The sequence below is a fragment of the Chelonia mydas genome, chromosome 6, assembly GCF_015237465.2.
Source record: "Chelonia mydas isolate rCheMyd1 chromosome 6, rCheMyd1.pri.v2, whole genome shotgun sequence".
Lineage (NCBI taxonomy): Eukaryota > Metazoa > Chordata > Testudines > Cheloniidae > Chelonia > Chelonia mydas.
The window spans coordinates 73,469,238-73,486,944 of NC_051246.2; the positions used below are offsets into that span (position 1 = coordinate 73,469,238).

General features: G+C 42.7%; 1 protein-coding gene across 3 annotated transcripts; it reads right to left on the reverse strand.

Annotated features, from left to right (window-relative positions):
• Positions 1-630: 630 nt before the first annotated feature.
• RAD51 (RAD51 recombinase) lies at positions 631-17,496 on the reverse strand. Of its 3 annotated transcripts, none has more exons than XM_037900477.2 (10): positions 17,263-17,496; positions 14,250-14,362; positions 13,436-13,573; positions 11,423-11,540; positions 10,677-10,768; positions 7,752-7,846; positions 4,007-4,120; positions 2,519-2,648; positions 2,111-2,232; positions 631-1,756 (listed from the first exon to the last, which is right to left on the reverse strand). In XM_037900477.2, exons 2-10 carry the CDS (start codon positions 14,334-14,336, stop codon positions 1,633-1,635), a joined length of 1,020 nt encoding a protein of 339 aa, XP_037756405.1. In that variant the 5' UTR covers positions 14,337-14,362; positions 17,263-17,496; the 3' UTR covers positions 631-1,632. The 3 variants fall into 3 exon arrangements, with proteins under 3 accessions (XP_037756405.1, XP_043404885.1, XP_043404886.1); XM_043548950.1 differs by having other exon boundaries at positions 17,252-17,445; XM_043548951.1 differs by lacking the exon at positions 17,263-17,496 and adding an exon at positions 16,949-17,102.
• Positions 17,497-17,707: the final 211 nt, after the last annotated feature.

Genomic DNA, 17,707 nt, shown 5'->3' on the forward strand with positions numbered 1-17,707 from the left:
CCCCCCCCCCCACTGTTCCTCAGATGTTCTTGTCAACTGCTGGAAATGGCCCACCTTGGTCATCACTACAAAAAGATTCCCCCCCCCCCCCCCCCCCCCGCTGGTAATAGCTCACCTTAAGTGATCACTCTCGTTACAGTGTGTATGGTAACACCCATTGTTTCATGTTCTCTATGTATATAAATCTCCCCACTGTATTTTCCACTGAACGCATCCGATGAAGTGAGCTGTAGCTCATGAAAGCTTATGCTCAAATACATTGGTTAGTCTCTAAGGTGCCACAAGTACTCCTTTTCTTTTTTCAATATAGGTGCTGGTTCTTACAATACGTTAATTCCATTGAAGCCAGTCCTAGTGAATAATTGTGCACTTGTTTTGAATGTAATCAGTACAGCAGTTGTTATGGCCCCCTCTATATGAAGGAAAAGGAAGGGGGACAGTTTTCTGCCATCAATACAAAGAGACAGGATAAAAACATCTTAATGTTAGTGAAGGGAAGTATTTGATAAAGACAGTACACAGTTTAGTTTAATAGTCACAGTGAGACTCAATTATATGTTTTCCTCCCTTCTGTTCCCCAGAAACAGTTATGAAGCCAGGTATGGACAAAGAATGAAACAAGGAGACACCATTTTCACTGCCAACCATTACCATTATGACTAACTTTAATCAATCAATCCTAAATCACAATTACCCCTTGTGTAAAAGGATTATTTACATGGCTAAGAATTAATCTCAAAAGCACTCCCAAAAGGGCTCTACAGTATGCTTAGCTGTTTCAAGCAGACATGGAGACCCTACACTTTTTTATCGCTGTGGCTGTGCAAAGGAACCTACAAAGAAAAGTTGGAGTTAGTAATACAGGTTCTGGGAATTAGCGGCACCAGTGCAGACTAATGTACTTTCTACTCATTGGGTCAGCACAAAACGCAGTAGTCTGAACTGGTGGCTGTCTAAATCCCAGAAACCACTAATATAACCAATATTTCATGACTCCTTTATTAAAAACAGATGCTCATTCAGTGCTATTGAGATACAAAAGAAATCCACACAAATGCAAATTCAAAAACAGAGGATGTTTTCAACAGCCAAAAGAATGGAATTAGTATGTTGTGGTCTTCATTGGAGCTACATGATGCAGCGGTTATTCTTGTACCTGTATCTTGTAACACTAGTCTGTTTTATTTTTCAATTAATCATTCAAATGACTGGGAAAATGTTTAAGTTATCACTCCTCCCATTTGACAAACCCAATAACCTTGCACAGAATTCACAAAAAAAATTACAAATTGTTGCCACGTGCAGTAAAAACACTACTGTGCTACCCCCATTGGCAGCATCCAACTGTAGCAACAGTTGTCGGGGGAATTATGGCCCTCTCAGGTGTTCTAAAGAAACCATGTTAGATTAACGTGCAGCTATATCCCCAAGAGAAAAACTCCTCCAACCAGCACTAGCTGCTCCTGATGTGTCCCAAACATATCTGTGTAGTCACACAAATGTGATAGATTCTTCAAGCAGCCTTTCCAGTGGCTGCAGTAGGAGAGTATATGTAAAAGTTGGCCCTATAGAGAAGGCAGCCTCCTTTGGTCAACAGCCTCATGCTGTTACAAGTGAAATGGAATGGACTCCTCAGTCTTTAGCATCTCCCACTCCATCAGCATTAATAGCAAACATAGCTTCAGCCTCAGGAAGGCAAGGAGAGTCATAAATTTTGCATATTCTGGTTTCACCTCGGCCTTTTCTCAGATAGAGCCTGACAAAGAGAAAAACAAAGCAATTTATTCAAATACTGTTGGCTTTCAGTAAGTCAACGTTACATTTTGGGTAGCATAAAGCTACAATGCACTGAGGACCACCAAGGTTTTTATGATTGCTGTACCACACTGTTTTAATTTCACCACATTAACTGGAAATAAAAGTCACCTTTCAGTGATCAAAGATGCCCTTAGGTTTTTGAAAAAAGATCAGAAAAGCTATTGACTGACAGACCCCATACAAAAAAAAAAAAAAAAAAAAAAACATCAGAAACATTTAGGTGTCTAGTTAATTATGGCTTCATGAAGACTTTGAAGAATAACATGAATGGAATTTAGGAATGTGGTCTTACCTTGTGGTTGAGGCATGTGCTATGATGTTCCCTCCAATAGGCTTTTTGGGATCTGCAGCAAACATGGCAGCTCCATCTACCTGTGCTACCACCTGGTTAGTGATCACAACTGCCACACCAAACTATTAGGAAAGAGGCACAAAATCAAGTTCCATTTCTTTTTCACAGATAGAGCTAGTAAAAGCCAAACTCCCTGGTAACCAGATCTCTGTAGGCACTACTTTCCCATTTTAGAGCTAGTGAGGTCCAATCAACTCTCCTCCCCCAGACTGATATTGGGCGATGTATGAATATATGAAAAATCCTGTGTATGAAGTAAACTCCAGTAAGAGGAAATGTTGCAGAAAGTGGTTACTCAGAGAATGAAATAATACGGGGAATGAAGGAGACAGTCCAGTGACAGTTTACCTCATCTGCAAGTCGAAGTAGCATACGCAAAAATCTGGCCAAATGCATCTGCCTGGCTGACAGCTCACCCCTGCCAGAGTAATCAGTCCTATATAGGGCTGTGGCGCTGTCCACTATCAGCAATGCATACCTAGAGAACATGGCATATGTATTACTTTCAGTGCCTGTCTAGCTCTCATAAGCATTTCAGGGCAGGAGCCATGCCTTCATTTGTCTTTGTACCATGTCCAGCACATTATGGGCATTACTGAAACAAAATAATAAATCAACATAACTGTCCTTCCAACTATCAGGAGCTATATTTTTAAAAAGATACCTCCCTAATACAATAGTTATACAATGTGTAGTGATCTAAAGGCCATACCCATTTCCCCATAATTAAGATGGTGCTAAACTCTTCTCTCCTACCCCTTTCCTCAGCTGTTTCAAGAGTATAAGAGAGGACTGGCACTGGCCATTGCTCCTCAGGGTTGATGTGGCCTAGTGCACACTCTAAGGTGGGGTTTCCTCAAGAATGGTCAGGTTTTCTAGGGAGAACACAGCTGGTACCAACCCAAATACATTTTCAAATGGGGCTGAACTCACCAACCCACTGCTTACTGAACATCAATACCCATAGCACTGTGCACCTAGCATGTCCCCCTCAGTCCTTTGCTGTGGTGCATGAGGAGGCTGCAGTAGTTTAGGAACTATGACAACTAGCACTACAGTCAAAGCTCGAAGATTCTGGAGCAGGATGGAGTCTCCAGAACAGTAGGGCTCAATCCTACAGGGTGCTCAGCACTCTGATCTGTTCCAGCTAACCATTCAAGGATGTAAGTAGACCATCAACTTCAGTGGAGCTATTCACATGTATCAAAGCTCTTAAGCATGTGCTTTAATGCTTTGATTCATCAGCTCAGAGTGATCAGCACCTTGGAAGGTCAAGCCTTTAATGAACAGTTTTAAATACCTACATCATCAGTTTATTCTTCTCTCCAGTTCAACTACTAATTTTAATTCTAAACTAAAATCCATCACAGCCCTCTGATTATATCACAGTTCTTTAACACTCAACATTTGAATTCAATTTCCCCTCTCCTAAAAATTAATGTGAACTGATAGTTAGAACTGCATCTATTGCTAGCACCTATTCTTTGTAAAATACTACTCTCTAACCTACCACAGCATGAGTCAGAATCACCTAGAATTTCACCAGCCGTTATGGAACATCTCTTATTTACAAATATTTGCAGTTTCACATGAGGCTCATTGGCTGGATCCCTCTTTTAGTGGGATGACCCATTGTCTCTTCTGAAAAGAATCAAGACTGGTCTCATGACAGGTATTGTACAGTGTAGATATGTTTAAAAGTATTTGATTAAAAATTAATTATTTTTAGTATCTGTTTTGCAATTATGCAAGCTACACGTGTCCTTCATTTTGGGTAACTTTGCAGTATCGTCATTTAAGAGTGCACAAGTTATTTCTGTTAGTCAGTTTTGTTACCTTGATTCAGCCATCATAGCAGATGCCTGATACAGGAGCTGGGTCTGATGGTCTGTGTTATATGCTCGAGCATATGCCACATTATCAAGGACATCACTGCCAGATAAGCCATACCTAGAGAAACAAATCAGACGGGAACAACTTGGGAAATTCTGCAACTTTGCCTACAACAGTTGACTAGCAGGTGTACCTGAAGGCTAGCTTAAACTGACCCAAAAGTAGGTAAGGATGAAGGAGAGCGAGAGAGAGATTGAGATTCTTATAGGTAAATAAAAACTGGTGATAAAAAGAACAATTAACTTGAAAATAAAAGTGATCTCCCCATTGAACTCACAGGATCTTACTGCCTAGAAACAGCAGCCACCCACCACTAACCAGGACACCTCTGCAAAACAAACTTGAGAACAAGAGAATGAAAACACACAAATTACCATCCTGCCATGGAATACACTAAAGGCAGTGTGATACTCCAATAAAACTTTATGAGATTGAAAAACGATTCATGAACTAATTTGAATTTTATTTGATTATAAATTAAAGAGATATCTATGTAAAGAGTAATAAACTATCCTCTATATGCAATTCTTCTGTCACTGCTCCATTACTAAAGGTTGGAGCCACCTTTATGACTGATTTCTTGCCATTGGGCATATTGATAATGACCCAGAGGTCCCTTAAAATTTAGAGGAGAACAGCTGGTTAAGATACTTCCTTCCACAAAGACAAGAGTGTTGGCCAACAAGCTGGTAGTTGTACCAGTTTGTTGCCCTTCAGCATATTTGGTTTACCAAATATAGTCATGAAAGGCCTACAGACACCGAGTGTATGTTGCATATAGAATGGTAGCTGTGCTGTGTGATTTTACTACAGACATATTACGAAGTCACCCAAAGCAAGTGAAGCAGCTGTGGCTTTCCCCATAACACAGCTCATATGGGGTCTTGGCACAGACCACCCCCACCAGAATCATAGAATATCAGGGTTGGAAGGGACCTCAGGAGGCCATCTAGTTCAACCCCCTGCTCAAAGCAGGACCAATCCCCAACGAAATCATCCCAGCCAGGGCTTTGTCAAGCCTGACCGTAAAAACCTCAAAGGAAGGAGATTCCACCATCTCCCCAGGTAATGCATTCCAGTGCTTCACCACCCTCCTAGTGAAAGTTTTTCCCAATATCCAACCTAAACCTCCCTCACTGCAACTTGAGACCATTACTCCTTGTTCTGTCATCTCCGATCACTGAGAACAGTAGATCCATCCTCTTTGGAACCCCCTTTCAGGTAGTTGAAAGCAGCTATCAAATCCCCCCTCATTCTTCTCTTCTGCAGACTAAACAATCCCAGTTCCCGCAGTTTCTCCTCATAAGTCATGTGTTCCAGTCCCCTAATCATTTTTGTTGCCCTCCACTGGACGCTTTCCAATTTTTCCACATCCTTCTTGTAGTGTGGGGCCCAAAACTGGACACAGTACTCCAGATGAGGCCTCACCAATGTCAAATAGACGGAAACAATCACGTCCCTCAATCTGCTGGCAGTGCTCCTACTTATAAAGCCCAAAATGCCATTAGCCTTCTCGGCAACAAGGGCACACTGTTGACTCATATCCAGCTTCTCGTCCACTGTAACCCCTAGGTACTTTTCTGCAGAACTGCTGCCTAGCCATTCGGTCCCTAGTCTGTAGCGGTGCATGGGATTCTTCCATCCTAAGCGCAGGACTCTGCATTTGTCCTTGTTGAACCTCATCAGATTTCTTTTGGCCCAATCCTCTAATTTGTGTAGGGCCCTCTGTATCCTATCCCTACCCTCCAGCGTATCTACCACTCCTCCCAGTTTAGTGTCATCTGCAAAGTTGCAATCCATGCCATCCTTCAGATCATTAATGAAGATATTGAACAAAACCAGCTCCAGGACCAACCCTTGGGGCACTCCGCTTGATACCGGCTGCCAACTAGACATGAAGCCATTGATCACTACCTGTTGAGCCCGATGATCTAGCCAGCTTTCTATTCACCTTATAGTCCATTCATCCAGCCCATACTACTTTAACTTGCTGGGAAGAATACTGTGGGAGACCGTATCAAAAGCTTTGCTAAAGTCAAGGAACAACACATCCACTGCTTTCCCCTCACCCACAGAGCCTCATCTTGTCATAGAACCCCTCATCTCGTCATAGAAGGCAATTAGATTAGTCAGGCATGACAGAAGAAATATGCTGAGGAATGAGAAGGTCATAGTGCTGAGGAAGTCTCTGTAATGACAGCCAAGGCCTCTAGAAGGAAACACCCTTGGGCAGATTGAGAGGGAACAATCACTTACAGATTGATAAACCTTGCCTATGTGTGTACTAGTTACTCCAGAAGGAAACAAGTAAAGGGCTTTTTTTTTAAGACAGGAAATGGGTGCATGGCAGGTTTTTTCCAAAAGCAGACAGCATTCTGACAAACCACAAACCCGAAGCAGGTTAGCCAGAGGAAAGGAGGAAGCCAGCTGAATACTTTTACTGTTAGATCTCTGCAGAACGTCTTAAACCTGTGTATCCAAATCAAACCAGCCTTTCTGCATGATGCAACAGGCTGCAGGCCAGAAACACAATATTCATTTTATTGGGAAGTTCAGCTGGCAGGGTGTTTTGGTTAATTAATGCTGCTGATCCCTCTGGTCTAGTGCTGTGATTCTAGTCACTCACAAAGTGGATGAGTTAACTAGATCTGCTAATTATTACAGTACTAGAAGTGTTAGCCTCAGATTTACGGCCGAATTCCAAACCGGGGAGTTACATTCTGCTTCCCTAAAAGTCTTCTGCCATTTCAGTTGCATATGATATCTTCACTTATTGTCCTAACCTCTGACATGTCTTTACTCTGTTAAAGTTGCAGCAGTCCAGTGGGAATGATATCATCAAACGATATACTTGAACCTAGACTAAGTGAAGTTCAGATATACCCCTTAATGTTTCATTTAAGCAACAGTCACATGTAGTTAGGTGCCACAGACACGGTGCTTTAGTCCTGCAGAGCTCTAAAGCTCCACAGAAGTAGAACTACTTGGCTGTCTCTAATCAGTGGAACCAGCAACTCAGGCTTTATACACTGATAAGGATCCTTGCAGGGACAAGATTTTTGGTGCCTCCCCAAACAGATAATCAGAGCTGTGGCATATATCCAAGTTTGTAAAGCATTTTAGAATCTTCAAATGGAGGTCAACAGTGACCCGGCTGCAGTTTTGAAGAAGGGACAATAGATTTCACAGCTTTTCAGAGATGGTGAACGTTGGCCTACCTTTTCTGACAAGAACCTAGTTCTAATAGGTATCGTGAAGAGGTTTACACATGGGATCCTCTATTATTTCTACAGTAATATTTGTAGGCTAAGCTTAAAATGAAATCTTTTGCATGTACAGTACTTTAGGCAGAAATGGGTTTACAAGGAACAGCTACTAAAAGGTAAATTAGTGTCATCAGCTGTAATAAAGGCTAATTATTCTTGCTGCTCAATAAAGTCGGAGAACTTGTGTCACAAAATGTGTTTGCCAAAAGCTAATGTATGCATACTGTTTCAAACTGCTTCTATATAGGTGGACAGTTGTAATGTGGGAAGATCTTGTAGGAACAGTCCTCACATGCAGCTTCCACTGAAGTATAATATAAGGAGTCAAGTTGATGTACAATGGTACTGGACAACTTACTGATGAGGCAATGCATGCATTTGTTTTAACTAGAGTCAGTGAATGTCTAACCATAAGTACACACCTTTCAGCCACAGCAAGCAGACGTTCTGGGCGGAAGGTACCCTCTGTGTCGATGTACATGGCCTTTCCTTCGCCACCACCTCGGTCAATGGGAAGCTAATGAGACCAACAAATAAATGTTACTAAACACAGTTTGCAAGTCGCGGAAATTAAAGCCAATTACTGCCTCACACCCTACTGATACTAGTACATTTAGTGATACACCAGAATCAGTGAGCCAAATAGATTCATAGATATTAAGGTCAGAAGGGACCATTATGATCATCTAGTCTGGCCCCCTGCACAACGCAGGCCACAGAATCTCCCTAGATGGGAATAAGATCAGACCTCTAACTCCATCTGATCTGGTATCTGACCACCAGCAATGGCCAAAAATGGTTTCTTCAAGACAAGGCCCCTTAAATGCACCCCAATCAATTGTGCTATGCTGTGCATTAGGGGCAGGGCGGAAATATGCCTTCTATACCCCTACAAGTAATGAATCTTCAGATCACAAACTATTTCAGTACCTCACTTATTTTAACTTGCATAACTATAGATGCTATTGCGTTGTGGAGCTGAGAATTAGTGGACTGTGGGAATTTTCCGGGAATTTTCCTAAAAGAGAAAGTCTTAAGGCAAGGGTGCATGTGTGACAAACTACTCCATACTTAAGTGATAAAAACGTTTTTTACATCTCTTTACAGAACTTAAAATAACTAAAAAAAACACTTTAATATTAATCAAAAGTTTGTTAGTTTTAAAGGGTGGACCTGGAGAACACATGGCAACACTGGAATGGGATAACTGAAAGCAACAGCAGGGATTCAAGATGTTATGTAACATACTAATTTGTCAGAAGATTCCCCCTGAGAATATTGCTGATTATTACCTACAGCGTTCTCCACCTAACTACAGGTTGCTTAATTACACAATCAGTTTACGCATATAAGAATCAGAGCATGATCAGTCGCAAGTTATTACAGTAGAACCTTGGAGTTAGGAATACCAGCGTTAGGAACTGACTAGTCAAGGACACACTGCATTTGGAATCGGAAGTATGCAACCAGGCAGCAGCAGAGATTAAAAAAAAAAAAGAAGAAAAAAAAAGCAAATACAGTACAGTACTGTGTTAAACATAAACTACTAAAAATAGAAGAAAAGTGCTGCTGTCCCTTTATGTAATAAAGTTTCAGAGCTGTATTAAGTCAATAGTCAGCAGTAAACTTTTGAAAGAACCACCATAACAGTTTGTTCAGAGTTAGGAACATTTCAGAGTTATGAACAACCTCCACTCCCGAGGTATTTGTAAGTCTGAGGTTCTAGTGTAAAAGTTAGCTACACCAGGACCTTTTAAAAATTCACTATTCAAATTAAGCTGTAAACGCTGCTCGCTGATGTGTTAAAGCTCCTGCCCCTTCACTTATCCGAAGAGGTTTGGTCCACCCACGACCTTTCCCACTAGCGATTAGCAGGTGCAGCACAGTGCAAGGCAACACGTCACTCGGGTATAAAAACATCCCATTGGAAAACAACACGTGTGTCTCACTGGCCAAGGGAACGTGCAAGGTCCTGAGAGGGCTGGACAGTTTCCAGCTCTCTCCATGCCTCCCTCCCTTCGCACTTGCACCCAGGAGCGGGCGCGCAGCGTGGGGCAGGTCCCAGGCTGTGCGCTCAGCAGACAGCGAGTAACCAGGGTTTGTAAAATCAAGCCTCTGACTCCGGTGCTAGCGAGTTAAAATCGGAGGCAAACAAAACAAGCCCTCCCACCGCTCAAGCCTGCGGAAACCGGCCGGCGCTGGCAGCCCTCACCCCGGACTGGCTGGGGGCTCCAGAGCTGGGCGAAGGAGGCTGAGGGGTGCCCCCCGGGCTCGGATCGAGGCGGGCAGGTGGCACCGCGCGAGGCTGCGGAAGGGCGCTCTCCGACGGGCGGCAGGGCGTGGTGCAGCTCAGCCCTGCCCAGCAGAGCAGGGACTCTGGTGCCCACAGAGCCCGTAGGGAACGGCCACTTCGGACGGGGGGGCGGACAACGCTACGTCCTAGCCTTCCTCTGTCTGAGAACTAAGCTGGAAAGTGAAAAACCCCACTATAGGAGCCTAATTTTCAAAGTGGACACATAAGTTAGGGTAGTCAACTCTATACCAAGTGCACAAATCAACACTAAGGTTCCTAAAACCTGAGCACCCAGTAACCAATTTGAACACAAAAATGCTGACTTATGCACCATAACTTAAGTGGTCAAGTTGAATACTATGCCCTTGTCATAGTATGCATACGAATCTAATTTAAAGACAACCCTCTTATTCAATCTTACGTAACCATTTCCACCTTACACTGATGTACTGTCTGATAACAAGAGCCAATTGAAGCTTGTATGAAAGGACATGAAATGAAGCTTGAGACATGTAAAACACAAGCACCTTGACAGGGGATGAGTTGGGCCCATGTAAACAGCTTCACCTCCCTTTTCTCAGTTGTTGGCAAGGAGAGAGGTTTTTTGCAGTGTGGTGACCAGGTTAGAGAGAAACCAGAAAGTTTGTTTTCTGTTCCCAAACTTCCTCAAAGAACCAAAGCAAGGCAACAACTAGCTTCCTGAGTACCATTTATTATCTCTGTAGTTCGACTGAACATAATTTGGTTTTTATTTCCATGCTTGATTTCTATCACAGGTTTCTTTTTAAATACATTGAATCTCACTAAAAAGTTACCCCTACAAGCAGAGTAAGCATGGTACACTAGATCCTAGCAAGTTGCCAATTCAGTCCATGGCGTTGCAAAGTCTGGATGGTTTCTGCTGTACAGTATACATGACTACAGATTTTTTGCACTACCTTTTTAGCTGCATGTTTATTTGCATGAGTGAGAAAGGCACTTTGACTGGCAAGGATTCAGAAACATTTTTTTTCTAAATACATATTTGATTTTAATAAAATGACCAACCACTCACTTGACAGGTTACTGCCAGAGTGTGACACAACTGTGTCTTCCCAGTTCGGAATTCCCCAAACATCTCAGTTATGGACCCTGTTTCTATTCCCCCTGGAAAACAAAAAACAATCGCACTTATATTAACATCATAGGCTATAAATGCACAACGCAAGTAAATAATTTCAGATTTATGGGGATTTGTCTGTCATACATGTTTTCTGTATCTGCATAGCTTATTTTAGAAGTGATCACTTACATTTCAAAACTCAATTAACTAATTAGTTAACTAACTAGTTATAACAACAGTTCTGGGTACCTGGGTTTGTGCATTTTGTGGATAAGAAGCCCAGATAAAGTTCTTGTGAGAACACGTTAGTTAAGGGGAATACCATTCTACTTTACATTTCTCATGTAGGCAAGGGGAGGGAGGGAAGGGGAATTAAGGAGAAGCAAATACCTGCTTCTGTTTCTCAATAAAAAAAATGTACTAATAGTCAATAACAGGAAATGTGTTTAAAATGTAAAACTGTGTCTTGTGTCCTCCCACATCCAGTGAAGTTCCTTTCCTATTGGAACTACTCCTGCAACTTTCTCTGGAGGTGCTAGCTGAGGGGAATTGATCATTACAAGGCACAGCAGTGCTAAGGAGATTCCAGTGCAGATAGCAGAAAACCCCTTATACCATGCACTTCTCATGTGGGGTTTATGATTTCCAGAAGTGACAGGAGAACTAAAATAATGCACAAAGATAAGTAGAATTAACACCTTGAAGCAGTTTATCAAGTTCTTTGGATCCAGTGGTGATCTGGATGATCTCAGACCTCCGCTGATGGAACTCTGTTGCTGTGGTGAAACCCATTGGAATCAGTTTAGCTGCTTCTGCCTGAAGACAAGAATAACAAAACCAAACTATATATAGGGTGAAAGGGAGACATATTGTGGGTTTACAAGCTGTATTATCTTTCGTATAACTAATACAGGAATTTTCCTCTTCCACAATGTGGAGAAGTATTTACATAAATTGGTATGTATTTCAGCACATTTCTTCTGTTAGATTATACCTTCAGTTACTTGTACCTCATTGGTGGAAGCGAATCTCATTCAACGAAATATCTCCAGAATCTATTTTGCCTATTTTACAGCAGCAATCATTCTCACAGAAACCAGCTTGCCCGATTCCTCCGTGTGTGAAGGTAGAAATATTTAGCATGTGCACATATTTTATTTTCAAAGCTAGTTAGCTCCTTATAGTACGTAAGCAAATATACGCAGTGAGGAAAGCTCTGAGTTTTATCAGCTCAGATTTTGATAAATGAGAAGTGGTTCAGTGTCTTATGTAGCATCTTCTAATTCAGATTGTTCTTGATACAGTAACTCAGGGTTCACTCAATCAAAAGAGACCAACTGCAGCAGATGTCTGTTCTTGTCTATAGTACACAGTTGACAAATCTGAAAAGAGACCAGTGCCACAGAATGGAGTAATTTAAAGAATACCCGTTGGCCTATCACTTCCAGTAGCACAGATGCACAGACAGTGTCAACATCTGTATTACCCACAATTTCCAACTCAATTGTCAACCCAGAGTTCATGGCTGTTTTGATATTGTTGGACAGAAGTCCCAAAACATACAACAAACAGTTCTCAAACGGTCTCACTATTAATGTACCAACACTGTTGTAGCATGGTTTTATAGGTATTGCTATAATGTGGATACATTGAACCATGTTCAGGCAGAACTGTGTTAAAAAACTGTTTTTAAACACACTGTTCTGGTCAATATGGTTACAAGTCAAATGTAGACAGGGCCCCCTAATACACAGCATAGTTTTATAAAACTATCTCCACTGATTTATAACAAATGTTAGCAAGAACACACACCACAGCATTCTGACTAGTAAATAGGGCCTTCCAGCCAATTTCTAAGGTTTCTATTAGTCATTGTCATGACTTTCATGACAAAAAAAATTTACTTTTAGGGTTTTTTATTCATAGTAAGTTGTCTTTTTTGTATCCCCAACTTGCCCACCACCAAGCAAGAACTCTTCCATCAGTTTTTACAGATTTGGCTTTATAAGAAAATATGGGAATGTAACCAAGTAATAATAAACAGAGTTTTTAAACTATTTTAAAAGTAAATGTGTTAAAATACTTGTATTACAAAACGAAGGTTATTTTCAAAAAACGAAGGTTATTTTCAAAAAACGAAGGTTATTTTCAAAAAACGAAGGTTATTTTCAAAAAACGAAGGTTATTTTCAAAAAACAGTGTGACCCTGTGGCTTTTTGCATATTTTCCCTGTAAACTGTAGGCTTCACATTGTTTGTCATGAACAACAAACTTAGGCCAGGTCTATACTACATACTTCTTGCAATATAACTATATTGTTCAGGGTTGTGAAAAATCCACACCCGTGAGTAACACAGTTTATGCTGACCTTAACCCCCTGTGAAGACAGTGCTATGTCCACAGGAGAGCTTCTCCCGCCAACACAGCTACAGTCTCTCATTGAGTTGCAGTCATTAAGCCGACAGGAGAGCCCCCCTCCCATTGGCTTAGAGTGTTCACCAGAAGCGCCAAGATTTTTAAAAGGTAATTAGTGGCTTTAGGTGCCCCACTTGAGACATTTTAATGGGACTTTGTTTTCAAAAAGTGCCAGGCACCAACAAATTGAGGTCCCCAAGATCACTTAAGTCCCTTTTTAAAATCATGGCCAGTGTCTGTAAAGCATTTTGAAATTCTTGGATTAAATTGTTTATGTAACTGCAAAGTATAATTACCAAGATTTTGTCAGCTTTGGCTTCACTGATGCCTTTAATATTTAGTAGCTCCTTCTTTGGTGCATAAGCAACAGCCTCAACTGTGTGAAATCCAGCTTCTTCCAACTTCTTCACATCATTTGCATTTATACCACATTGCTGAAAGAAAAAAAATACATAGGACATTCAGGAGCAGACACACTGATCCAGCCTGATCCAACTTCCACCAATGTCAATGGAAACTCTCTAACTGATGTCACTGGGAGCTGTATCAGACACTAAGTCTAATACTACAAGGCAACATTAATGAATGTCACTTCCCCATTGCAAATAAACCATAGATGAAATGACTGCTCTCTCCATAAATTCTCCTTTATACGGTATACTATTTGCATGTGTCAGTATCAATGTTAAAGATAGCACATCATATGAAACAGGCACTATTCACCATTTGGCTTATTAGGTATTGAAGAAGGAACAGTACAAGGAGTCCATCCTGCCCCAACAGGATATCTGGCATGTAATTTTATGTTGTAGTTCAGAATCTAACCTCTTTATGAAAAAAGTTAGTTTTATTTGGTTTCAGTGCATTTATTACAAACCCTGGAGTACCTGTATATTATTAGAGTGTTAACTGAACATTATGTTTCGTATTAATGCATTCCTGAAGTTAATCTTTCATATTTTTAAAATACATTTCTGGATAAGATTTTTCTTCTTTGACAAAAGTCAAGTAGGCAAAGACAGTGGTAACTTTTAAATGCAATTCTAGTTAAAGATAAAGACTGTTGGTTTGTCTGGCAAACAGTTCCTGAGCTAGCCACTCTTTACATACCTCTAGCCTAGATATGGGCTGTGGACCCAAGCTCTCTTCCTCAGTTGATGTCTCTGCATTTGCTTCATATTGCATTTGCATGGCCATTGCACCAAATATTAGATACAACTTCCCTAAGAGAAAATACAATATTTGTAGCATCACAAAAATCCACTGCTCAAACATGCTTCTCTTCCACAAGACAATCAAATGTTTCTAAACATACTGCATTTGTTCAACAGCTTTTTCATCACAGAACACAGGAACTTTTCTCTCCCACATGGTATTAAACTGTGCGTATATTGCAGCGAATGATTAATTCCTTATGTGTATTTTTCTCTTTGTGCAACTCACTAAAAAATGTTAAGGTCACCTAATAAAAACTATCGGGGATTTAACAGGGAATTTTCCAAAATGTAATTTTAAATCTAAACGATGAAGAGTGTGATATCAAAGATCTCTTTATAGGATTTCTTGTTGATTATCCACCACTCTTGGAGACTCATGTTAGCACCAAATTTCCTTGACATACTAAAGGATCACAAAAATTATTCTTAGAGACTAACCAATTTATTTGAGCATGAGCTTCACGAAAGCTCATGCTCAAATAAATTAGTTAGTCTCTAAGGTGCCACAAGTCCTCCTTTTCTTTTTGCGAATACAGACTAACACGGCTGTTACTCTGAAACCAAAAATTATTCTGAAGATGTGAATCAAGTCTGCACTTCATGACATACGTTGAGTTGACTAAATCCCTGATATTTATCTGGCCCCAACACGTACTAAACAAATTTGTCTCCTGGCAGGGAAGTTTATGATTTTTTCTCTATATATCTGTAGGAGTTTAAGAGATCTAGCCTGATGTTTTGGATGTTGGGAAAAGGGATCTGAGAAAGACCTGTAACAGTTAAAGAAACAATGACTAAGGATACATTTTAGTCATGGATATTTTGAGTAAAGGTCATGGACAGGTCACGGGCTGTAAACAAAAATTCACAGCTCAGGACCTGTCCATGACTTGTCCGATATACCCCTGACTAAACCTTGGGAAGGGGTGCAGCTCAGGGGTGCCGTTGGTGCTTGGGGTTGAGTGGGTGCGGTGCACACTGGGTGCTCAGGGAGGGGGGGCAGCCCAGGGGAGCGCTGCAGGTGGGGAGGAGGGACTGAAGGGGCGCTGCAGGTGCCAGCCCAGGGAAGCGCTGCCGGTGGGGAGGAGGGACAGCCCAGGGGTTGGCAGGGCTGGCAGGCTCCCTACCTGGCTCCCCACCTCCCTGGAAGCAGCGACATCCCTCAGCTCCGGTGGAGGCGTGGCCAGGCAGCTCTGCCAATGGGAGCTACAGGGCATGGTGACTGCAGGTGGAGACAGTGCACAGAGCCCCCTGGCCATGCCTCTCTCTACGAGCCGAGGGATGTCGCTGCTTCCAGGGAGCCCCCCCAAGGTAAGCGCCACCCAGAGCCCTCACCCCCTCCCAACCTCCAGCCCTGAGCCCCCCACCCAAACTCCTGCTGCTGGGGGCGGGGGAGCAGTGGCAGCTGCAGAAGTCATGGAGGTCACAGAAAGTCACAGCATCCGTGACTTCCATAACAAACTCACAGCCTTAACAATAACCTCTCATGGAAAATTCAGAAAATTGTTTATTTAGAAACAACACTGCCTAGGTCATTATCTGTTTGCCTTATATTTATAGGGACAGAATGCACAAAATAGCTTTTTGGATTTTAAATTGCTATTAGTTGCTATTAGCTCCTTTGAGACCAAAGAGATCTCTGTGAAGGAACATAAGAATTGACATACTGGATCAGAGACAAAAACCCATCTAATCCAGTACCCTGTACCCAAGAGTCACTAATACCAGGTGCTTCAGAGAAGGTGAAAGAATCTCACTGCAAGCAAATGAGGCCTAATGGGAACAGATTGCCCCATCTTGGACTTTAATACTTGGAGATGATCTTAAATCTCTGGAGCATGAGCTTTAATATCCCTTCCAAATTTTTTATCATAAATTATGACAACTCTGGATATTCTTGTTATCCACATAAATGTCCAATCCTTTTTTGAATCTTCCTAAGTTCTTGCCCTCAATGACATGCAGTAGCAATGACATCCACAGTCTAATTACATACACATTGTGCGAAAAAGAGTTTCCTTTTATTGTTCTGAATTTCCCACTTTAGTTTTATTGACTGTCCCCATGTTCTTGTGCTATGAGGCAGGAAAAACAGAAGTTCCTAAACTACCTTTTCTATACCATTCATTATTGTATACACTTTTATCATGTCCCCTCTTATTCAACTCCTTTCTAAGGTCAGGAACCCCAATCTTTTCATTCTCTCCCCCTATGAGTTTTTTTCCCCCAAACCCCATATCACTTTCTGAACCCCTGCTAAGTCTGTATTATCCTTTTTGAGAAGGACAGCAACTGCACAAAATAGTCCAGAGGAGGCTGTATCACTGATTTTATATGACAAGACTCTCCCTATTATTTGCCATGCCATTCCTTATATATCCTAACACTGTTTGTTTGTTTTATTACAGCTCTATATTAAGTAGAGATCTTTGTTGACTTGTCTACAGTGACACCCAAGTCTCCTTGAGTTGGTACTGAGCTGGGTGCAGTTATTAATATTTTTTGGTACAGCAACTAACGGTGCCATCCGAAATAACTGCGGTTTAGGGCCCAATCTCTCAAGCACAGCCCCGAATAACTTTACTCATGTACCCCGGGCCTTTGAAGTCAATGGGATGACACAAGCCCCACGCAGAGTTATTTATGTCCAGACAATGGGGCCCTCCCACTAGCCCTGCTCCGCAGCGTGAGGGCCCCAACTTGGATTCATCTGCACAGCGCCGCAGAAACAGCAGCCGGGCAGCGAGCAGGAGGAGCCCGGGCCCCGCTTCGCACAGCCGCGGCCCCGAGGGCGACGCCGCGCAGCCGCCCCGGCACGGGCCTGGGGAGGGAGGGCTGCTGGCCGGGCCCCTGGGGCGTCGCTGTCCCGGAGCGGAGGGGAGGCGCTGAGGCCGCCCCGCACTCACCCCGCGGCGGCGGCGGCTCCTGTCCCGCGGAGCTGGCCCGGCTCCCCGCCCCGGCCCGTTGGCTCTCCCCGTCGGCTCGACTCCACTAGCAGATTCGGAAGAGCCCGCCAGACCGTCACGTGACGTGCGCACCCGCGCGCCGATGGGACCCCTTCCCTGCGACGCAACGCCCCGCCTCTTCCTGGCGCTGCCTTGTCATCGGGATTCACGGGCGGTGTCGGTGTTACTGCGCATGCGCTTGAGAGCTGAGCCTGCTCCATAACAATGTTGAAACCGCTGCCCTCACGTCACTGGATTCCACCGTGCCGCGTTCCCCGCCGTTCCCGAGGGCGGGGGGAGAAGCGGGGTAGTGGGGTATCTGCGCAGGGGCAAGCCTGCTGCATAGGCGGGTCAGACAGCTGGAAGCAGGGGAAGGAGCGGGGCCAAGCCAAGCCAGGGGGCGATG